Here is an 18,639-nt window from a genome sequence, read left to right as displayed (position 1 = left end):
AATCCTCCTTGTTGCTCTTCTCTGCACTCTTTCTACAGTCGCAACATCTTTTCTACATCGTGGCGACCAAAACTGGATGCCGTATTCCAAGTGTGGCTTCACCAAGGCCTTGTAAAGTGGTATTAACACTTCACGTGATCTTGATTCTATCCCTCTGTTTAGGCAGCCTAGAACTGTGTTGGCTTTTTTGGCAGCTGCTGCACACGGCTGGCTCCTATTTAAATGGTTGTCCACTAAGACTCCCAGATCCCTCTCACAGTTACTGTGAGTGTGAGAAGGAAGTGTGAGGATAAGGGGACTCATTCCTTGGTTTCCAGTTGCCTGAGCACTCTGGAAGCCTCCTAAAGGCTCTGCATGGACATTTTGGTGAAGGGGAAGGGCCATCGAGAGGCAAAAACGCTGTATTCAGTGTATAAGACGCACCCAGATTTTCAACCTCTTTTTTGAGGGAAAAGAGTGTGTCTTCTATTCCGAAAAATACGGTAGTTTAATGAAACGAAGGACCAGGGATGGGTTGCTGCCCGCATTAATCCTGGTTTGGTGTGCCCGCGATTTTGTCATGTGATCAAAACTCAGATGCTTGGCAACTGATTCCTATTTACGACCGTTTCAGAGTCTGGTGGCCATGCGACTCACCTTTTGTAATGGGGGCAAAACTCACTAAACAAATGTCTCGTTTAGCGACATTTTCCACTCCATTGTGGTCGTAAGCTGAGGACTTCCTATACAGTTTGTCAGGCGGATCTTAAAGGTTTATTGAGAGCCAAGGGAAGGACACGGTTTTCCCTCTGTTTTTCCATCCTCAACCGATGTTTGCTTTAAATTACTGGGTACCACTGTTTGTTTTATAGTTTAAACATAATTAAAAATTTAATCATGGCTCTATGGTATCTGCCCTAAAGATCGCTAATTGGGTAGATTCATTAAAACAAGAGTGAAACATGCCAGACAAACAATTTACAGTTCATTTATTGTTCCAAATATAAACCACGCCGTGTTAATTCTTTCAAGGCAGGCCCGATTATACAAATCCCCTTTTTTGGTGGTTAATTTTATTATTGGACAAGACACGGGGACTCTCTCGGAAAACCCTTCCTTTAAAGTCAAAGTTGTCTGGTGGAGCCTGCGGAATCCATGGCTCTTCCCTGCTTTCCAGAAATAATGTATTTATGCACCATCAAATTTAATCTCTGATGTTAAAGACCAACATGCGCCAATTAAAACCATGGATACTGGGCTGTAAGGGAGATGTAGTGCTGGCTTTCCTGGCTAAGGCAGGACTAGAACTCTCAGTCTCCTTGTTATTGGTCGAAAGTCACCCAGCTGGTTTTCCTGGCTAAGGCAGGACTAAAACTCACAGTCTCCTGGTTATTGGTCGAAAGTCACCCAGCTGGCTTTCCTGGCTAAGGCAGGACTAGAACTCTCAGTCTCCTTGTTATTGGTCGAAAGTCGCCCAGCTGGTTTTCCTGGCTAAGGCAGGACTAGAACTCTCAGTCTCCTTGTTATTGGTCGAAAGTCACCCAGCTGGTTTTCCTGGCTAAGGCAGGACTAGAACTCTCAGTCTCCTTGTTATTGGTCGAAAGTCACCCAGCTGGCTTTCATGGCTAAGGCAGGACTAAAACTCTCAGTCTCCTTGTTATTGGCCCAAAGTCACCTAGCTGGTTTTCCTGGCTAAGGCAGGACTAGAACTCTCAGTCTCCTTGTTATTGGTCGAAAGTTGCCCAGCTGGCTTTTATGGCTAAGGCAGGACTAGAAACCCTCTTTTATCTATATGGCTGTGAATTATGGTCATTCAGAGCCCGCAAGGCTTCACAAACAGCCTGTGAAGATTGCGACAGATGTCTGCTTGAGTTGCCACAGTCTTTCAGGGGAATGTTGATAAACACCCACCTTATCTCCCTTGGAAGGCTGCCAGAGACCTCATTGCCAAATGCAGAGCAAGGCCAAACTTAGCACAGAGTCAAACAGGACTTCTCAAAGCTTGAAGCGGCCAGATGAACTAATTGCTTCCTGCAAAAGCTCACGTCCCGTTGGCTCCTCTTTTATGTCTTACGGGAGGGGCCAATCATCTCCAAGCCTTACTCCCGAGTCGACCCTGTTTTCTTAATTGTTCTTGCCTTCTGGCAGCTCTGCGTATGCCTCTGCCTCGCTGATGTCAGGCTCCAGAGGCTCCGGAGGCAGCAAATAACTACCAGATGGCCTTGGCCCCCTCTCTGCCTCCGACACAGAGCCCTCATCAGAGCCTTCCCCAGACTCCAGGACTGGCCCATGTTCCTCCCCAACCTCCTCACTGCCCAAATCTGTTCTGTGCACCTGTGGAGTACAGCCATGCTGGTCACATGACCATTTGAAGAGGCTTCGGACAATGCTGGCTCCCTCGGCATCTCCGTGTCTTAAAGTTGGAGATGACCGGATAAGGAAACCTTTACTTTCTCTTTCTAGCAATGCTACGCTTTCATGAGGAATCACAAGCTATGCGACGATTCAGTGACAGAACAGAAACTGTCATAAGCAGGGAAAACCGGAGTGATGTCAGACAGCCGTCTCACAATAATGGAAAATAAAGCTTTAAGCTTCTTTATTTTGAAGAATAAGAGCCATCACCCAGGGGGGAAAAAATGGAAGGGTAAAGAACTTGAATGGCAATAAATTGCACTTAGTTTAAAAAAAAAAAAAAATTCCAGCTCTTCTATTCTATTTGCGGCTTCTTTACAACCAGACCAACCGATATGACTAATAATTGGGCATCAACGAAGGACAAGGACATTGATGGTGGAGAAAGACTTCAGTAGATCAGCTTCGGTTTGTTTTGCACAGCCTGCTCAGTTACAAAAAATGTGCATGTGGTTTTAATAAGCCCACAATCAATATTGTGCTTTGTCAATTACGAAACACGCTGCAGCTGGGATGAAACCGTCTGAAAATCCCTGCTCGGCTCAAATGCTCACATGTCCAAGTATTTAACTCCAATACTGCTGGGATGTTCTTGGAGAGGAAAATTAGAAATTTGTTCAGGACAATGACCTGCTGCTCCTTGAAAAAAAAAATTGTTGGTGCTTTCAGATCGTGGCACGACAAAACCGCGGTCCACTAAAGCGCGCCCGATTAAAGCGCGTCGCTGACGTCATCAGCAGCGCGACAACAGCGACCGCAGAGAAAAAAGGGCGCTTTAAAAAGCGCTTTGAAAGCAAGCCGATTCAAGTTAAGGTAAGGGTTAGGTTTAGGGTTAGGGTTAGGTTAAGGGTTAGGGTTAGGTTTAGGGTTAGGTTAAGGGTTAGGTTTAGCGTTAGGTTTCGGGGGGTTAGGTTTAGGGGTTAATTTTAGCTTTAGCGCTCACAGCGTGCTTTTTTCGTCGCGCTGTGATGACGTCAGGTACGCTGTTTCGTCGAGCGCACTTTAGTCGAACACGGTTTTGTGGTGGAACCCTTTGAGATCACTCGATCATTTGCACCCGAGGTGGATTCCTACCAGTTCGGACTGGTTCGGCTGAACCAGGAGTAGTTTGGCAGCCCGGGTTGCTGGAACCGGCAATAACCCAGGACTGCCACGCCCCTGAACCAGTTCTCCTATGGTGCCGCCGTCTTGATTTTCGGTTCTGCGCATGCGCAGAATAATTTTCATTGCGCAAATTTATTATTATTTTTGTAACGTTTTGCACATGCACAGAGATCTACATTTGTGCAAATGGGCACATGTGCACAGCGTGCAATCTGGCATGCGTGTGAACAAAGTGAGCGTGCATGGCCAAAATTTTTGCACGCCCAAACCGGCAGTAATGCCAGCAACAGCCCACCCCTGATTTGCACACAGAATTGTTATTGGTTGCAAATGTGAAACTAAATCAGGTTTTTCTACCCAAAATAAACCAAGCTCAATATAATAAGTAATAACCCTTGAAATAAAAGTCCTCCTGTATTCTACCCCAGCAACCATTGGGTAAATCAGGTACTCTATAAAAGCACTTAAATTCTCTTTTAAATTAATTTAAATGCAATGAGTAGCTTCCCCACACACCTTTTGGCAGTGAAGCTCATGGTTCACTGATAATCTTCATTTCAATTGCAAGTTAACAGAAAGGACCATGAAATACCACCACAAAGGATTCACATCCTATCAAACCGACGTATAAAAGTAGAACTTTACTCCACATTGAAAAAAACAACAACAACGGAAGCACAATTCCTGCGTTTGGGAATTGATTCAGAACAATGAGAAAATCCTCAAGAAATTCTACACTCCCAATTTCCGTTGCCAATTCAGGTTGTCCTCGACTTACAACCATTCGTATGGCGTCTTGTCAAAGTTACAGTTGGACTGGAAAAAAGGGCCAATTCTCACGCTTAAAACCATTAAAGCATCACCAGGGTTACAGTGTTAGGAGGAATGTTCTTGGTGATTCCTTGATTAGGCTATTTTTCACTGTTAGCTTGTTGGCCTGACTTGGTAGTTCCTTGATTGGACTATTGTTTTGTAGACAAAAATATATTTTTTCTTCCTATGCCGTCACTCTGCTGAACACCTAACTCCCACATAACTGTCTTAGGCCTAAAGATATTTAACCCATAGAGTAGGCTGTCTTGATATTATCCTTCTCATCTTCTCATTTTTCTCACTTTTCCTAATAATTTCTACTATTGGTATCAATGATTTATCACTTGTTGTATTTTATGATTAATGATTATAACTAGGATCTATGACCTATCACTTTTCTGTTTGTATGTACACTGAGAGCTTATGTACCGGAGACAAATTCCTTGTATATTCAATCACAATTGGCCAATAAAGAATTCTATTCTATTCTATTCTGTTCTGTTCTGTTCTGTTCTGTTCTGTATTCCATTCCACTATCTCTGCTTATCTGGGTGTTGATTGTTAGAAGGGACATGTTTTGTTCTTTTTGTTTCCTTTTTAGCTTTTTTAATTGTGTCATTTGAAAGGTATGTAGATCTGGTTTATCTCTATGTGACTGTTGATGGCGGATTTTGTCTGAGTGGCATCCTTACTGGAATTCTCCATTGTTCACAAACACTGACAGGACAAGATACCTGAAGATAAACTGAGCGCAAACCCCACTCCCTTCAAGCACTGATGATGTTACCTAGTTGGGCAATGAAACACATGTAAGAAAATAACCAAGCAATCCCTACTCCCTTCTAATGATAATGTTACCCAGCTAGTGATGTTTTACCAAATAACACATATTAGGGACTTTCCTTATCAATTTGGCAGGTGGTTGGATATTGTTGTGGCCCCAGTGGAGCTGGCAGCAGATTCGGGCAGTGAAGAGGTTGGGGAGGAACATGGGCCAGTCCTGGAGTCTGGGGAAGGGTTCTGCATTGGAGGCAGAATGGGGGCCAGGACCATCTGACAGTTATCAGCTGCCTTCAGAGTCAGACATTAGTGAGGCAGATGAATATCTGGAGTCTGTTCCCAGTGTGAGCACGCACAGAGTTGCCAGATGAAGGGAACAGCTAAGGAAGAAGGGTCGACTTGGGAGTGAGGCCACAGGTGGACGGTGAATGGCCCCTCCCATAGGGAATAAAAGAGGAGCGAAAGGGGAGTGGAGTTTGCAGGAGGCAGTTAGTTCATTCCTGCATTCTTGCCAAGTATTGCAGCATCTGAAAGATATCGGCCTGGCCACTCTCCAAACCTGATAAAGGCCGGTAATTGTGAACTCTCTTGAAAGACTGTGGGAGAGGAATTCACTGTGAATTAAATAAAAGGGGTTTATCAGGAACAGGACTCGGCTTTGTGCAGCTGGGGAAGTGTCAGCCTCTGCCATGCTGCTGCTTCAGCTGCCAATGAAATGAGGAGGGGGGCATGGTATTTGGGAGGGGAAATCATTATGTGCTGGAGGGAATATTCTAAAGGCTGTCCTGACCATCTCATTGCGCATGTGGAGGAAGAGAGTTTCCCGCCAAGGTTAACTGTCCAGCATTCTACCCTGATGAGGTTTTTTGAAGATATCTCCCACCTGACAGTTGGGGGAATTATTATTGGACTATGGACTAGGGTGCCAAGGGGAGGGGAATTGAACTATACATGATATTCATTGCTTTCGCGCCTAATTAACCAGATTCAGCTTAGCTTTGCTACCATTCATTTGTAATTAGTAAAAGTACACTTAATTTCAACCAAATGTTGAGTGGTTTCTTTCCAGATTATTAAATGAAGCAGCACCTGACAGGAAGCCTAGGTCAGAAAAGATATAGGAACAAGTTTCCAAATCCTGAGAGGCACTGAGAAACCTTACAACCAATCGGAGAAGAAGCCCACCTACTCAATTAAAAAAAACCCCTAAAGTCCAGGATGTCAACATGCCCTTACCTTTACTTTGGGGTGGATTCTGACTCCGATCTCGGAGAACGTTGATCTGGTAAACAGCTCCGTAAGGCTCAAAAAGTTCTTTCAATTCTTTTTCTGACCACGAGCGGGGGATCTGCCCGACAAACATCTTAATGGCATCGGGGTCTGGTTGGTCTGAATGATCCAGAGCGCCATTCATCTTGTTAGCTGTGCCGTTGCTAGAAAACACAAGAGAGAAAGGTGGTGGTTAGAGAAAGGGCAATTCTGGGAGATGTGATTCCATGTCGATGAACAAAAAGGAAAGGGGGGAAAAAAACCAGTGGTGGCCTTTCAGATAAAAGTGCTACAATTAACGAAATAATAGCAGCAGCAACCACAAAACAATAATTTATTAAACTTGTAATTCTCAATCAGTGGTGCTGAGCAGCTTACAACAGTTAGAGAAGTTTCCATAAACCAATAATGTGTCAGAGTTTGTTGCAGAAATCGCATCCAGAAAGCACACACAGATAACTGATTCAGCAGGATTCATTAACTTCTCTTTATATACATAATAACAAATGAAGTAATATATGCAATGCCAACAGTGGTTCTTCCGACGTGGCAGAGAATTAGAGGCAAAAACAGGCAGCGGAGAGAACGGCAGAGAACAGTTTCAGTTTCGATTTAGAGTTGCAGACTAGACTAGTTCTCTTGCACAGACTCAGAGCTACATCGGTAAGCCACGCCCAGGCTCCATGACGTCTGGCATGGCTCTCAGTCACCAAATAGTTCCCATTGGCTGACCCAGTTGCCATGCCCATACATTGGCTGACCTGGTTACCATGCCCTATACCAGCCAGACCCCAACGGCTGACCTGTTGCTATGTCCTATTCCAGTTCATGAATATTCTGACATAATGAACATTTGTTGTCATCTATTCCCCGTGATCTTCTCCTTCTGGACTCCTTAAAAAGGATATCTGGGTCATGAAGCTAGAGAGGAGGCAGGTCCTGGAAGATCCTTCCCCCCTCCCTAATGGCACAATAAACCAAGCTTAAAGCCTCTCACAAAATGGGTGTCCAACCTTCTCCAGAAATGGTATGAAATGGAGAGTATCAAAAGAAGCAAAACAACACAACAACTTACGAGATGAAAGAGGGGAGAGAGTTAAAAGCAGACAAAAGGAGCATCCATCTCCAGTTAAAGGTAGGGACAATGCTCTCATTTTGATAATGATTCCAGAATGAAAAATGCCCACAGTACTGAGTTAATAGCTTTCAAATATGTGATATAACGAACAACAGGAAACCAACAGGGGTTTACAGAAAGCAAGAAAGTGTAGCTATGGCACTTGTGGGAGGTAATGCATTCCCAAGAGTGGCTAATCCCAATTTAAGCAGGTTTTTAAAAAAACCTAATGTCAATCCTGAAGCTGGCCTGGCTGAAGCCATCTTGAAGCTTCAGTGTTGCCACTTTTGAGCTCAGGTAGGGGTGGGATTCAGCCAGTTCGGACCGGTTTGGGCGAATCAGTAGTTCCGGCAATCAGTTGGCCCCGCCCACCCGCTCCTGCTCTATTCCGTCCTATATTTCCTTTGTTTGAAGCCCAGCTGATTGGCACAACAGAGTGGATTGCTGCGTCTCAGCTGCTTTACTCACTGGGGCTGCAGGAAAAGGTGAGATTTAGTGCTGATTTCAAATGCAATGTGCATGCGCAAAGTGAACTCATGGCCTCCTGGTGATTGGCCCAAAATCACCCAGCTGGCTTCCACATCTAAGGTGGGACTAGAACTCACAGCCTCCTGGTGATTGGCCCAAAGTCACCCAGCTGTCTTTCATGCCTAAGGCGGGACTAGAACTCACAGCCTCCTGGTGATTGGCCCAAAGTCACCCAGCTGTCTTTCATGCCTAAGGCGGGACTAGAACTCACAGCCTCCTGGTGATTGGCCCAAAGTCTCCCAGCTGTCTTTCATGCCTAAGGCGGGACTAGAACTCACAGCCTCCTGGTGATTGGCCCAAAGTCACCCAGCTGTCTTTCATGCCTAAGGCGGGACTAGAACTCACAGTCCCCTGGTTTCCAGGCCAGTACCTTAACCACTACACCAAACTGCCCCTTAGGTATGCAATCTTCTGAATAACACGCCATTGTATGCAATTGTGGGGTCTAAGTGCAGTGGGGGTCCACACCAGAACCGGGTTGCTCCTGGTTCAACTCGAGCAAACCGGTAGTAGCAGCGGCGGGAGATTCCACCCACCTGCCCGGACACTTCTGCACATGCGCAGAAGCGTCGCAGGTGCACCAGGGGTGGGTTCCAGCTGCTGTCACTGCTGGTTCACTCAGGGATGCGCCATGTGTGTGTGTGTGTGTGCACTTTGCACATGTGCGCTCTCGATGCATGCTACATGCGCATGAATTGAAAAATTGCTTCTGTGCATGCGCAGAAGCAAAAATCAAGATGGCGGCACCTCTGGCGCCACGGATAGAACCAGTTTGAGGGTGTGGCAGGCTAGGTTACTACCTACTCATCCAAACTGGTCCGAACCAGAGGAACCCACCTCTGGCGTGAATGCTCTTGCGCAAGCAAACTGGTATTAAAAAAAAATTGGCAACCCATCTCTGGTTCATATAAGGTGATAAGCTGAAATGGTTTGCGTAGAGTGGGTTAGCAGTTGTGCGAACTCCGTGTTTGGTTCAGCCATGGCATAGCTTAGCATGCCATGGCTGAACCATGGCATGCTAAGCTATGTTGCATGAATCTTACTACCGTGGTACGATTAATAAACACCAGTTTACAAACCTCTTTCTGAAAATAATACCCTTCATTGCAGACGCCATTGATTGCGACTTCAGTTCATATTCTTAAGGTTGATAACGTGCCTTCCACTCAGTGGTGGGTTTCAAATTTGTTTAGAACCTCTTCTGTAGGCGTGGCCTGCTTTGTGGGAATGGCTTGCTGGCCATGTGACTGGGTGGGAGTGGTTTGGCAGTCATGTGACTGAGAGGGCATGGCCAACTTGTAAAATGTGGTGAAACTCACTTAACAACGCTCTTGCTTAGCAACCAAAATGTTGGCTCAGAAACTCTGGCATTTGAAGCACGCAAGTCTTAAAGCTGTCAAGTTACAAGACCCTTGCACCCCTAACCTTTTAGAAAAACAAACAACCCAAGGGTGTTCAAACTTGACAGCTTTAAGACTTGTGGACTTCAACTCCCAGAATTCCTCCTCCAGTTATGTTGGCTCAAGAACTCTGGCATTTGAAGCATGCAAGTCTTAAAGCTGTCAAGTTACAAGACCCTTGCACCCCTAACCCTTTAGGGAAAAAAACCCGAGGGGTGTTCAAACTTGATAGCTTTAAGATTAGTGGACTTCAACTCCCAGAATTCCTCCTCTTGCTCTTCATCTTGATGATGTGCCGACGGGCAGGGGGAGGGAGCTGGAACCGGTTCTAAACAGCACTGTAGATTTGTGGAACCTCTTCTATAGAAGAGATTAGAACTGGCAGGAACTCACCCCTGCTTCCACTCAATTTCTGTTTAAATGCCCTAATTTTATAGCACACACTGTCAATTTCACCTCATTTCTTTTGCACAACTCCTTGTCAATGAAATTAGATTACGGTTGTCCAATTCTCTGTTTTTAAGGTTACTAATGTTACCTCTCTTGAAGCCTCCTTCCCATTTCTTCTCTATTAGAACCTCTGATTTAAAAAAAAACACATCTGTAAAAAGCAAATTACTGCCATTTCAAGAGATAGCTTGCATCATCACCCTTTCCATCACTTTAAAAAAAAATACTTTTAGTTCTTTTAAAAGGGGAAGAAAAAACAACAACCCAGAAAACATCTGGCATGGAGAATACAGATGATCATTTGTTTATATCTTTCTTTCTCTGTCTAACTGCCTTTCCCAAACATCACCAGATGGAGCCTTTCAAAATCAAATTAATTTCAGATTAATTCACTCTGGACTAATGCCAGTTTCTTGAGTTAGAGCTTTCAGGCACTATTTAAATTGATTTACAGTGATGAACTTAAAAGAACTAAAGTCCTCAGAGATTTTATTATTATTATTATTTTGGTGTGGGGAAGGTATAAAATCGCGCAAAAAAGGAATCTGCAATTATTAACTTGTTTTTTTAACTAAATTCTCACAATTATGTCACCTATTCATCTTTGGCAGATGTATCCTGTTCTCAAAAATAGAGAAATTCCACCCCATCCTATAATTTTATAAATTTGATTTTTTCCCCTCTGTGCCGTCACTCTGCTAAATACCCAATTCCATCAGCACTGTCTTATGCCTAAGGATATTTACCCATGTAGTAGGGTAAAGAGCCAAGGTGGCGCAGTGGTTAAATGCAGCACTGCAGGCTACTGCTAGATCAGCAGTTCAGCGGTTCAAATCTCACCGGCTCAGGGTTGACTCAGCCTTCCATCCTTCCGAGGTGGGTAAAATGAGGACCCAGATTGTTGGGGGCAATATGCTGACTCTCTGTAAACCGCTTAGAGAGGGCTGAAAGCCCTATGAAGTGGTATATAAGTCTACTGCTATTGCTATTGCTGTGTATTGCTGTTATCCTTCTCATCTCCCCATCTTTCCTACTGGTATCTTGTTTGTTTGCATCTTATGATTAAGATTTATGTGTCAGCATTTCTTCATTCAATAATCAGGAAAGAAATCCACTGGACTCCATTTGTTGAAATCAAGTGTACTTTTACTAATTATAAATGAACAGTTGCAAAGCTAAACCAAGTCTGGTTAATTAGGCGCGAAAGCGAATATTATATTGTATAATTCATTCCCCTCCCCTTGGCATCCCCGTGCACAGTCCAATCATAATTCTCCCAAATGTCAGGTGTGAGATAACTTCGAAAGGCATCACCAAGATGGAATGCTGGACCGTTGGCCTTGGTGGGAAACACTCCTCCTCCACGTGCGCAGTAAGGTGGTCAGTTCAGAGTCTAGAAACTTCCTCCAGCACAACAATGATTCCCCTCCCAAATACCATGCACCCCCCCCTTCCCCGTTTCAATGGCAGCCGAAGCAGTAGCAAAGCGGAGGCTGACGTTATGATTTATGATCTATGACATCCCTTTGTTGTTTCTGCGCATATGGAGAGCTTCAATGACTGTAAGTCAGTTTTCAGCGCTGTTGTAACTCTAAACGGTCGCTAAGCAAAGAGTTGTAAGGCGAGGACTACCTGTATTCCCTTCTAATTATCTTTCCCTTGTAGGAAGTTAGCCCCCACCCACCCCTCCTAGAAGAATGAAATATTCTGGGGAATATTAAAAAGGCAGAATATTATATTTCCCTGGATGAGAAAAAGAGGAACATGTTTTAAAGACAGAGAAACCCCCTACCCCTCTGCCCCCTTCAGCTCCAGGGTGATGGGATTAAGAGATGGCCCTCAGGACGTGATAGGATTAGCCCTCTACCCATCTCACCACATGGCACCTGGGAAGATTACATCACCCAGCAAGGCTCAACCAAGCCTGGGACTTAGGACAGCCTACAAACTTAGCTATCACCCCCCGCTTCCTGGGAACCTGACAACCAATCAGAATTCAAGTTCAAATTCAAAAGCCCCCCCAAAAACCATATTTCCAAGCAGACACCATTGTTCCCAGTGTCTTTCTCCCCACTTGGAACCGAATCTAGATGGACATTTCTTCCAAAACTTCCTAGGAACCAATTTTACATGGTTGATTTTTTTAAAACAAAGGTTAAAATGCATGCTGTCCCGAGCTCTTAGGATTAAAAGCAGGATGTATACCTATTGCAAACAGTGAAAAATAATAGGAAAGAACACGTTTATTATTGCCTGAAAATTGTAGGCTGACCTGAATGATTAAAAAAAGCATATTATCTTTCCAAGATAGTAATTATTTCTTTCCTATCAATCTGGCCTCCTTAGCATTTAATGCGCTCCTCCGGTCCAAGGACATGATATTTTAGGAAAATTCTCCCATTGTGTCTCTTACTAACTGACTACACAAACAAGTTTAGCCCAGCGAATGTATTTGCTCTCCAAGACACATTTATTATCTGTCTGTTTCCAAGTGCCATTTAGTGTTTTCTGCTGAGACTTAACAGCTCTGGAAAATTACAAGATAAATGTCAAAATGTGATCCAGGCCTTAATGAAGCTGTGTGGGCAAAGCAGCAATAACCTTTCTTTCAAATTCCTATTAGAATAAACTAACTTGACCAAGGAAAGAATTCTTGGGAGGGATAATTATAGCATTTGTGGGTGGAATCAATAAAACATAGGCTAGCAATCTATGCAAATATAGGACTGAAGGCTACTGTGGATGCTAAATTCTTCCTCTCATTGCAAGAATGAAAAATGAATACGGGCAGTAGTGGTATTCAGCCGGTTCAGACTGGTTTGAAAGAACCGGTACTGGCAAACTGCGGGTGCACCAGCCCACCCACTCTGGCGCCATCCTGTTCACGTTTTCAAAGCCACGCGGCTGCATACACGCCATGTATCCAAGCAAAGCGCATACGAGGAAGTCTGCGCACATGTGCAGAAGGCGTGTGCGTGAGCAAAGCGAGCACACTCACATTTTCGGTGCGCGATGAACCGGTGGTAAAATTACGTGAAACTCACCTCTGAATACAGGGAATCTTCAACTTACGACCACAAAATTGAGCCCAAAATTGATATTGCTAATGAGACAGTTGTTAAGTGGATTTTGCCCCATTTTAAGATCATTTTTTGCCACCATTGTTAAGTGAATCTGCACTTATTAATTTAGCAAGATGGCTGTTAAAGTGAATCTGGCTTCCCCGTTGACTTTGCTTCTCAGAAGGTCGCAAAAGGGATTACATGACCCCGGGACACTGCGACTGTCATAAATATGAATCAGTTGCCAAGCATCTGAATTTTAATCACATGACTATGGGGAAGCTGCAACGGGCATAAGTGACTGTTTCTTCAGCAGTGAACTGTTTTCGAATGAGCGAAGTTTGGGTAATCGGAGGTGTGTTTTGGGAAGTCGTCTTATAAACAGAACTCTGCTAAGATGAAGTTGCATTTAAATACAGCTTAGATAACAGCGGGCACCGAGGGGAAGTCAAATAATTTCCAGCCTTTTAATCTTGGGGGGGGGGGAAGCTTTTCAAGAGAGTCAGATAAATTATTTAGAAAACGAATGACTCACACAAAAGTAAGTGCTAAAATTCATAAAGCATCAATGGATGATTTTCAGCTAGAGTGGAAGTGAACGCACGCGGGATAAACTGGATTTTTCAGTGAATCTGCACTTTATTGGGGTTGGCATATGTTGGGAATATACATGGTTAGGGTTATAACCAGCGGTAGGATTCTGCCGGTTTAACAACTGGTTCAGTAATCAGGCCCACCTGATCATCGGTGCGAACCGGTCCACCCGAACCGATCCAAACCGGCTGAATCCCAGCCCTGGTTGGTTACAACCATTCATTTAGTGTTCGAAGTTCGAAATAACCGTTCAAAGTTACAACAGCCCTGAAAAAAGTGATCCATGACCACTTTCCATGCCTAACCCTAACCGTTACAGCATTCCCATGGCCATGTGATCAAAAATTTGGTTGCTTGGCAACTGGCGTGTATTTATGCCAGTGGTAGGTTTCAAAAATTGTTCGAACCTACTCTGTGGGTGTGGCCTCCTTTGTGGGAGTGGCTTGCCACCCATGTGACCGGATGGGAGTGGTTTGCCGCCCATGTGACCGGATATGAAGATGCCGACGACACTTGTCAGAACCACCTTAAATTACCTCATCTCCTCAATCAAAAACCAACACCGAGATAATAGCAATAGCAGCTCTCTTTTACAAATATCTGCCTGTTGCCCCCAACAATCTGGGTCCTCATTTAACCGACCTCGGAAGGATGGAAGGCTGAGGCAACCTTGAGCCAGTCAGGGTCGAACTCCAAGCTGTGGGTAGAGTCAGACTGCAATACGGCATTCTAACCACTGCACCACCAGGGCTCAGCAAAGCAGAGATAATCAGAGCACATAAGTAAAAATCAACACCAAGGTTAATACTGGACCAAGAATCAGGCAGTAAACAATACTCCAATCAAGGCTCTATCAACTCAGAGAAACAATCAAACAATTTAAAAAAAACACCAAAATTACCAAGAAGAAAACAATACTCCCACCAAAACTAACAGGATAAGCCACTTGTTTATAAACGAAGAGCAAACCCCATCCCATCTAGCACCGATGATGTTACCCCAGGGGTGAAATTCAGCAGGTTCTGACAGGTTCTGGAGAACCGGTAGCGGATATTTTGAGTAGTTCGGAAACCGACAAATACCACCTCTGGCTGGCCCCAGAGTGGGGTGAGAATGGGGATTTTGCAGCATCCTTCCCCTGCCACGCCCACCAAGCCACACCCACAGAACTGGTAGTAAAAAAAAATGAATTTCACCACTGCGTTACCTAGTTGGGCAATGAAATGTCTGCGAGAAAACAAGCAAGCACAGAGAACACCAAGTACCCTACAGTTCAATCAGAGCTGCAAATCAATAGAATAGAATGCAGAATAGAATAGAATGCAGAATAGAATAGAATGCAGAATAGAATAGAATGCAGAATAGAATAGAATGCAGAACAGAACAGAATAGAATGCAGAATAGAATAGAATAAAATGCAGAATAAAATAGAATAGAATGCAGAATAGAACAGAATAGCATGCAAAATAGAATAGAATGCAGAACAGAACAGAATAGAATGGAGAATAGAACAGAATAGAATGCAGAATAGAATAGAATACAGAATAGAATGCAGAATAGAATAGAATAGAATAGCATGTAAAATAGAATAGAATGCAGAACAGAATAGAATAGAATGCAGAATAGAATAGCATGCAGAATAGAATGCGGAATAGAATAGAATGCAGAATAGAATAGAGTGCGGAATAGAATGCAGAATAGAATAGAATGCAGAACAGAATAGAGTAGAATAGATCATAGAACCATGATAGTGAACCTATGGCATGCCTGCCAGAAGTGGCACGCAGAGCCAACTCTCTGGGCACGCGAGCTGTCTCCCGTTGCTCTTCCAGGTTCTGATGCCGGTCAGCTGGTCTTCATGCGCGGGAGTGCCAGAAACTGGAAGAGCAGCCGCCCGGTGCCCATGTGTGCACCAGGAAGATGATCTTCTGGTTTCCAGCATGCACATGGCGATTGGCCAGCTGGTCTTCATGCCTGCATGCATGCCAAAAACCAGAAGACGAGGTGGCTGGTGCGCATGCATGTGCCGGAAATGGGAAGATCATTTTCCCAGCATGCTCATCGGTCAGCTGCTCTTGTGGTTTCTGGCGCAAGTGCTTCCATTTTGGCACTCAGTGCCGAAAAGGTTCGCCAACATTGGCATAGAGCATAGGAGTAGAATATAGAATAGAATAGGAATAGGAATAGGAATAGAATAGAAAATATGGAATGGAATAGAATAGAATAGAATGGAAAAGAAAGTATGGAATAGAATAGAATTAGGGATAGGGATAGGGATAGGGTAGAGCAGAACAGACAGAACAGAACAGAACAGAACAGAACAGAAAGGAAACACTACTCCCTTGTAACAGTGATGATAGTACATATATATCCATCCTTCTGCGCATATTTTCATTTTTAAATGACAAAACTCAGCATGTTTAAGTCAAAGGCATCAACTGCAAACAAGGATATTCTACAGCAAGACATCCAACTGTTTCTCCAAAGAAGGGAGATTTCAAATTTTTCACCCTCCCCTCGCATACATTCGCCAGTGACAGACTTTTGGGGATTCGGTGTAATGAGAGGCAGCATATAAATATTTATTTCCCTGGGTATTTAATGCCAATCCAATCACCGACCGACTCAAGTGGCTTATCATGTATCAGCAAGATTAAGGAAGCCAAAATAGCCAACGGAGAGCAATACGACATAATAAAACATGGATTTATTTGTTGTCCAGGTTTCTACCCCACCTCGATCCCTCAGACTCCCAGAGGTTGAAGAAATGAGATTATGCTGAAAAAATATTAGCCTCGTATAATTGCATCGCCCTCTCGTGTCATCTATTTTTCAAAGCGGCAAAGTAACCAGGTTTGAACCGTTTTCCTGAGTTCCGATAATATTGGGGTTACTTCGATTGGTGGAAAGGGTGCCATTCCAGAGAGAAAAGGGCACTATGAAAAAGGATAAACTCTGACAACTCGGTAGAAGATAATTATGGAGATTCTCAGTCATCCAGGTCATAGCAATAGCAATTACCGTATATACTCAAGTATAAGCCGAGTTTTTCAGCCCACTTTTTGGGCTGAAAAAAGCCGCCTCGGCTTATACTCGAGTCAGTGAAAAATTTGCCCGAAATGGAGGAGAAAAAGGGGCGGGGCCATGCCGCTGGGTGACGCTCGTGAATGGCCCGGCGCCCCTGTGAGTTTCCCCTCCCTCTGTGTCAGTTTGCCGCGCAGCGCGCACCGCACCATCCCCCTTCCTCACATTCTAATGTAATGCAGGGCTGTCTTACGATTCCTCTTCCTCCCCCTCCTGCCGCTCTGCAACGATGTCCCACCTCCTTGTTATGGCAAGCAGCCACATAATGATGTCACAGAGCTAGTTTACTGTTTTTCTTTGAAATAAATATTCAAAAACATTATTGGTATCTATTTTTATTTTTGAAATTTACCGGTAGCTGCTGCATTTCCCACCCTAGGCTTATACTCGAGTCAATAACTTTTCCAGTTTTTTGTGGTAAAATTAGGTGCCTCGGCTTATATTCGGGCCGGCCTATACTCGAGTATATATGGTAGACTTACATACCGCTTCATAGGGCTTTCAGCCCTCTCTAAGCGGTTTACAGAGTCAGCATATTGCCCCCAACAACAATCCGGGTCCTCATTTTACCCACCTCGGAAGGATGGAAGGCTGAGTCAACCCTGAGCCGGTGAGATTTGAACAGCCGAACTGCAGAACGGATTAACTAATCATCCGAGAAGCTTCTTCAGTTCTGACCGATTGGTAGAGAATGGAAAGATTTATATTCCTTGCAGTCATCTGGTTGTTAGTACTCTCCCTGAGAATCGTTGTGGCCGCTTGAAGGTTTATGCGTGCCCTCCGGGATCACCTGAAAAGTGCACTTCCCAGAAGGTCTCACATCCATTTGCACACCCACCCTCTCTCTAAAAATCCACGCGGAACCCAGCCGTGTTAAAAGGCCCCCGATTGATCGGAAATGCGGCTCTCCCGAATGAACCAGACTGATACCAATCTACATATCATACAGTACACTCCAGTACACTTCAGTCTATATCTATAGATTCCGCTTTCTTCGTTTCCTTTCCGAGATCGTTATTTCGGAGGCTTACTTACACCAGATGACAAGCCTTCGCGGTCAATGTCCACCGGCATAAATGTGAGAGAATCCATTTATATTTACACTTTGCTACAACAGCTGATCTGTCTTAACGACAGGAAATAGATGCGGCTAATTAGATGCACTCTCGTCCTTGCAGAAACGCAGCTCTTAAGGTAAATTTTAGAATTTAGAATTTTATTAGAATTTGTAGGCCGCCCTTTTCCCTGAGGGGACTCAGGGCGGCTCACACAAAAACTGGGAAAGGGGAATACAGACAGTAGGACAAAACATGTAATAAAATAGCAAACAACAAACACTCATCATTCGGGCGGGTAACTATCCTATCCCCAGGCCTGACGGGCGAGCCAGTTCTTCAAGGCTATGCGGAAGGCCTGGACGGTGGAGAGGGTACGAATCTCCACGGGGAGCTCGTTCCAAGGCTTCATGTTTATTGCAGGCCCCATCTTTATGGGACACCATTCCCAGTTTTCTCTAACACAGGGGGGTCAAATTCAAGGCCCGGGGGCCGGATCCGGCCCACAAGGCTACCCTGGAAATGGCGAAGGACTGGCCCTCTGCGCCTCTGCCAAAATGGAGTTCATGCGAGCCGCACGCAGCCTCCTGAGCTCTGTTTTTGCTGGTAGAGTGTTGCAGGAGCCGTGGTAGAGTGCTCCTGGCTCTACATTCGGCCCCCAACACAAGTGATGTCATGCTGGCCACGCCCTCTGACTACGCCCTTGCGGCCCCCGAGGTCAAAAACAATCCTGATGCGGCCCTCAACGAAATCGAGTTTGACACCCCTGCTCTAACATGTTTTGGGTGTGAACGTCCTCCTTTTCACGCTTGAACCCTTGTCTACACTGAATTAACCGTGCCTTTAGAGACCGTTGAAACGTATAACGGCGCTGAAAAAAGGTGACTTATGGCCGTTTTTCACGCTTACCACCATTGCAACGTCCTTATAGGCATGGGATCAAAATTCAGACGCTTGGCAGCTGACTCGCAGTTACGACGGTTGCAGTG

At 44.6% G+C, this 18,639-nt stretch overlaps 1 protein-coding gene across 23 annotated transcripts in view; it reads right to left on the bottom strand.

The window, feature by feature from the left end:
* The window catches only part of CELF2 (CUGBP Elav-like family member 2), a 669,316-nt gene that overhangs the window by 195,231 nt on the left and 455,446 nt on the right, over nt 1-18,639 (bottom strand). For all 23 annotated transcript variants that reach the window (XM_087722719.1, XM_087722718.1, XM_087722722.1 and 20 more), the window contains one exon: nt 6,328-6,524. In XM_087722719.1, coding sequence (XP_087578845.1) covers nt 6,328-6,524 — 197 coding nt within the window. The remainder of the gene's footprint in view (nt 1-6,327; nt 6,525-18,639) is intronic.

The sequence above is a fragment of the Thamnophis sirtalis genome, unplaced genomic scaffold (assembly GCF_051295495.1).
Source record: "Thamnophis sirtalis isolate CommonGarterSnake01/CBP01778 unplaced genomic scaffold, rThaSir2_p1.2 scaffold_9, whole genome shotgun sequence".
NCBI classification, from domain to species: domain Eukaryota; kingdom Metazoa; phylum Chordata; class Lepidosauria; order Squamata; family Natricidae; genus Thamnophis; species Thamnophis sirtalis.
Note: the sequence above shows the minus strand (reverse complement) of the source record. Positions and strands in the feature narration are given on the sequence as shown.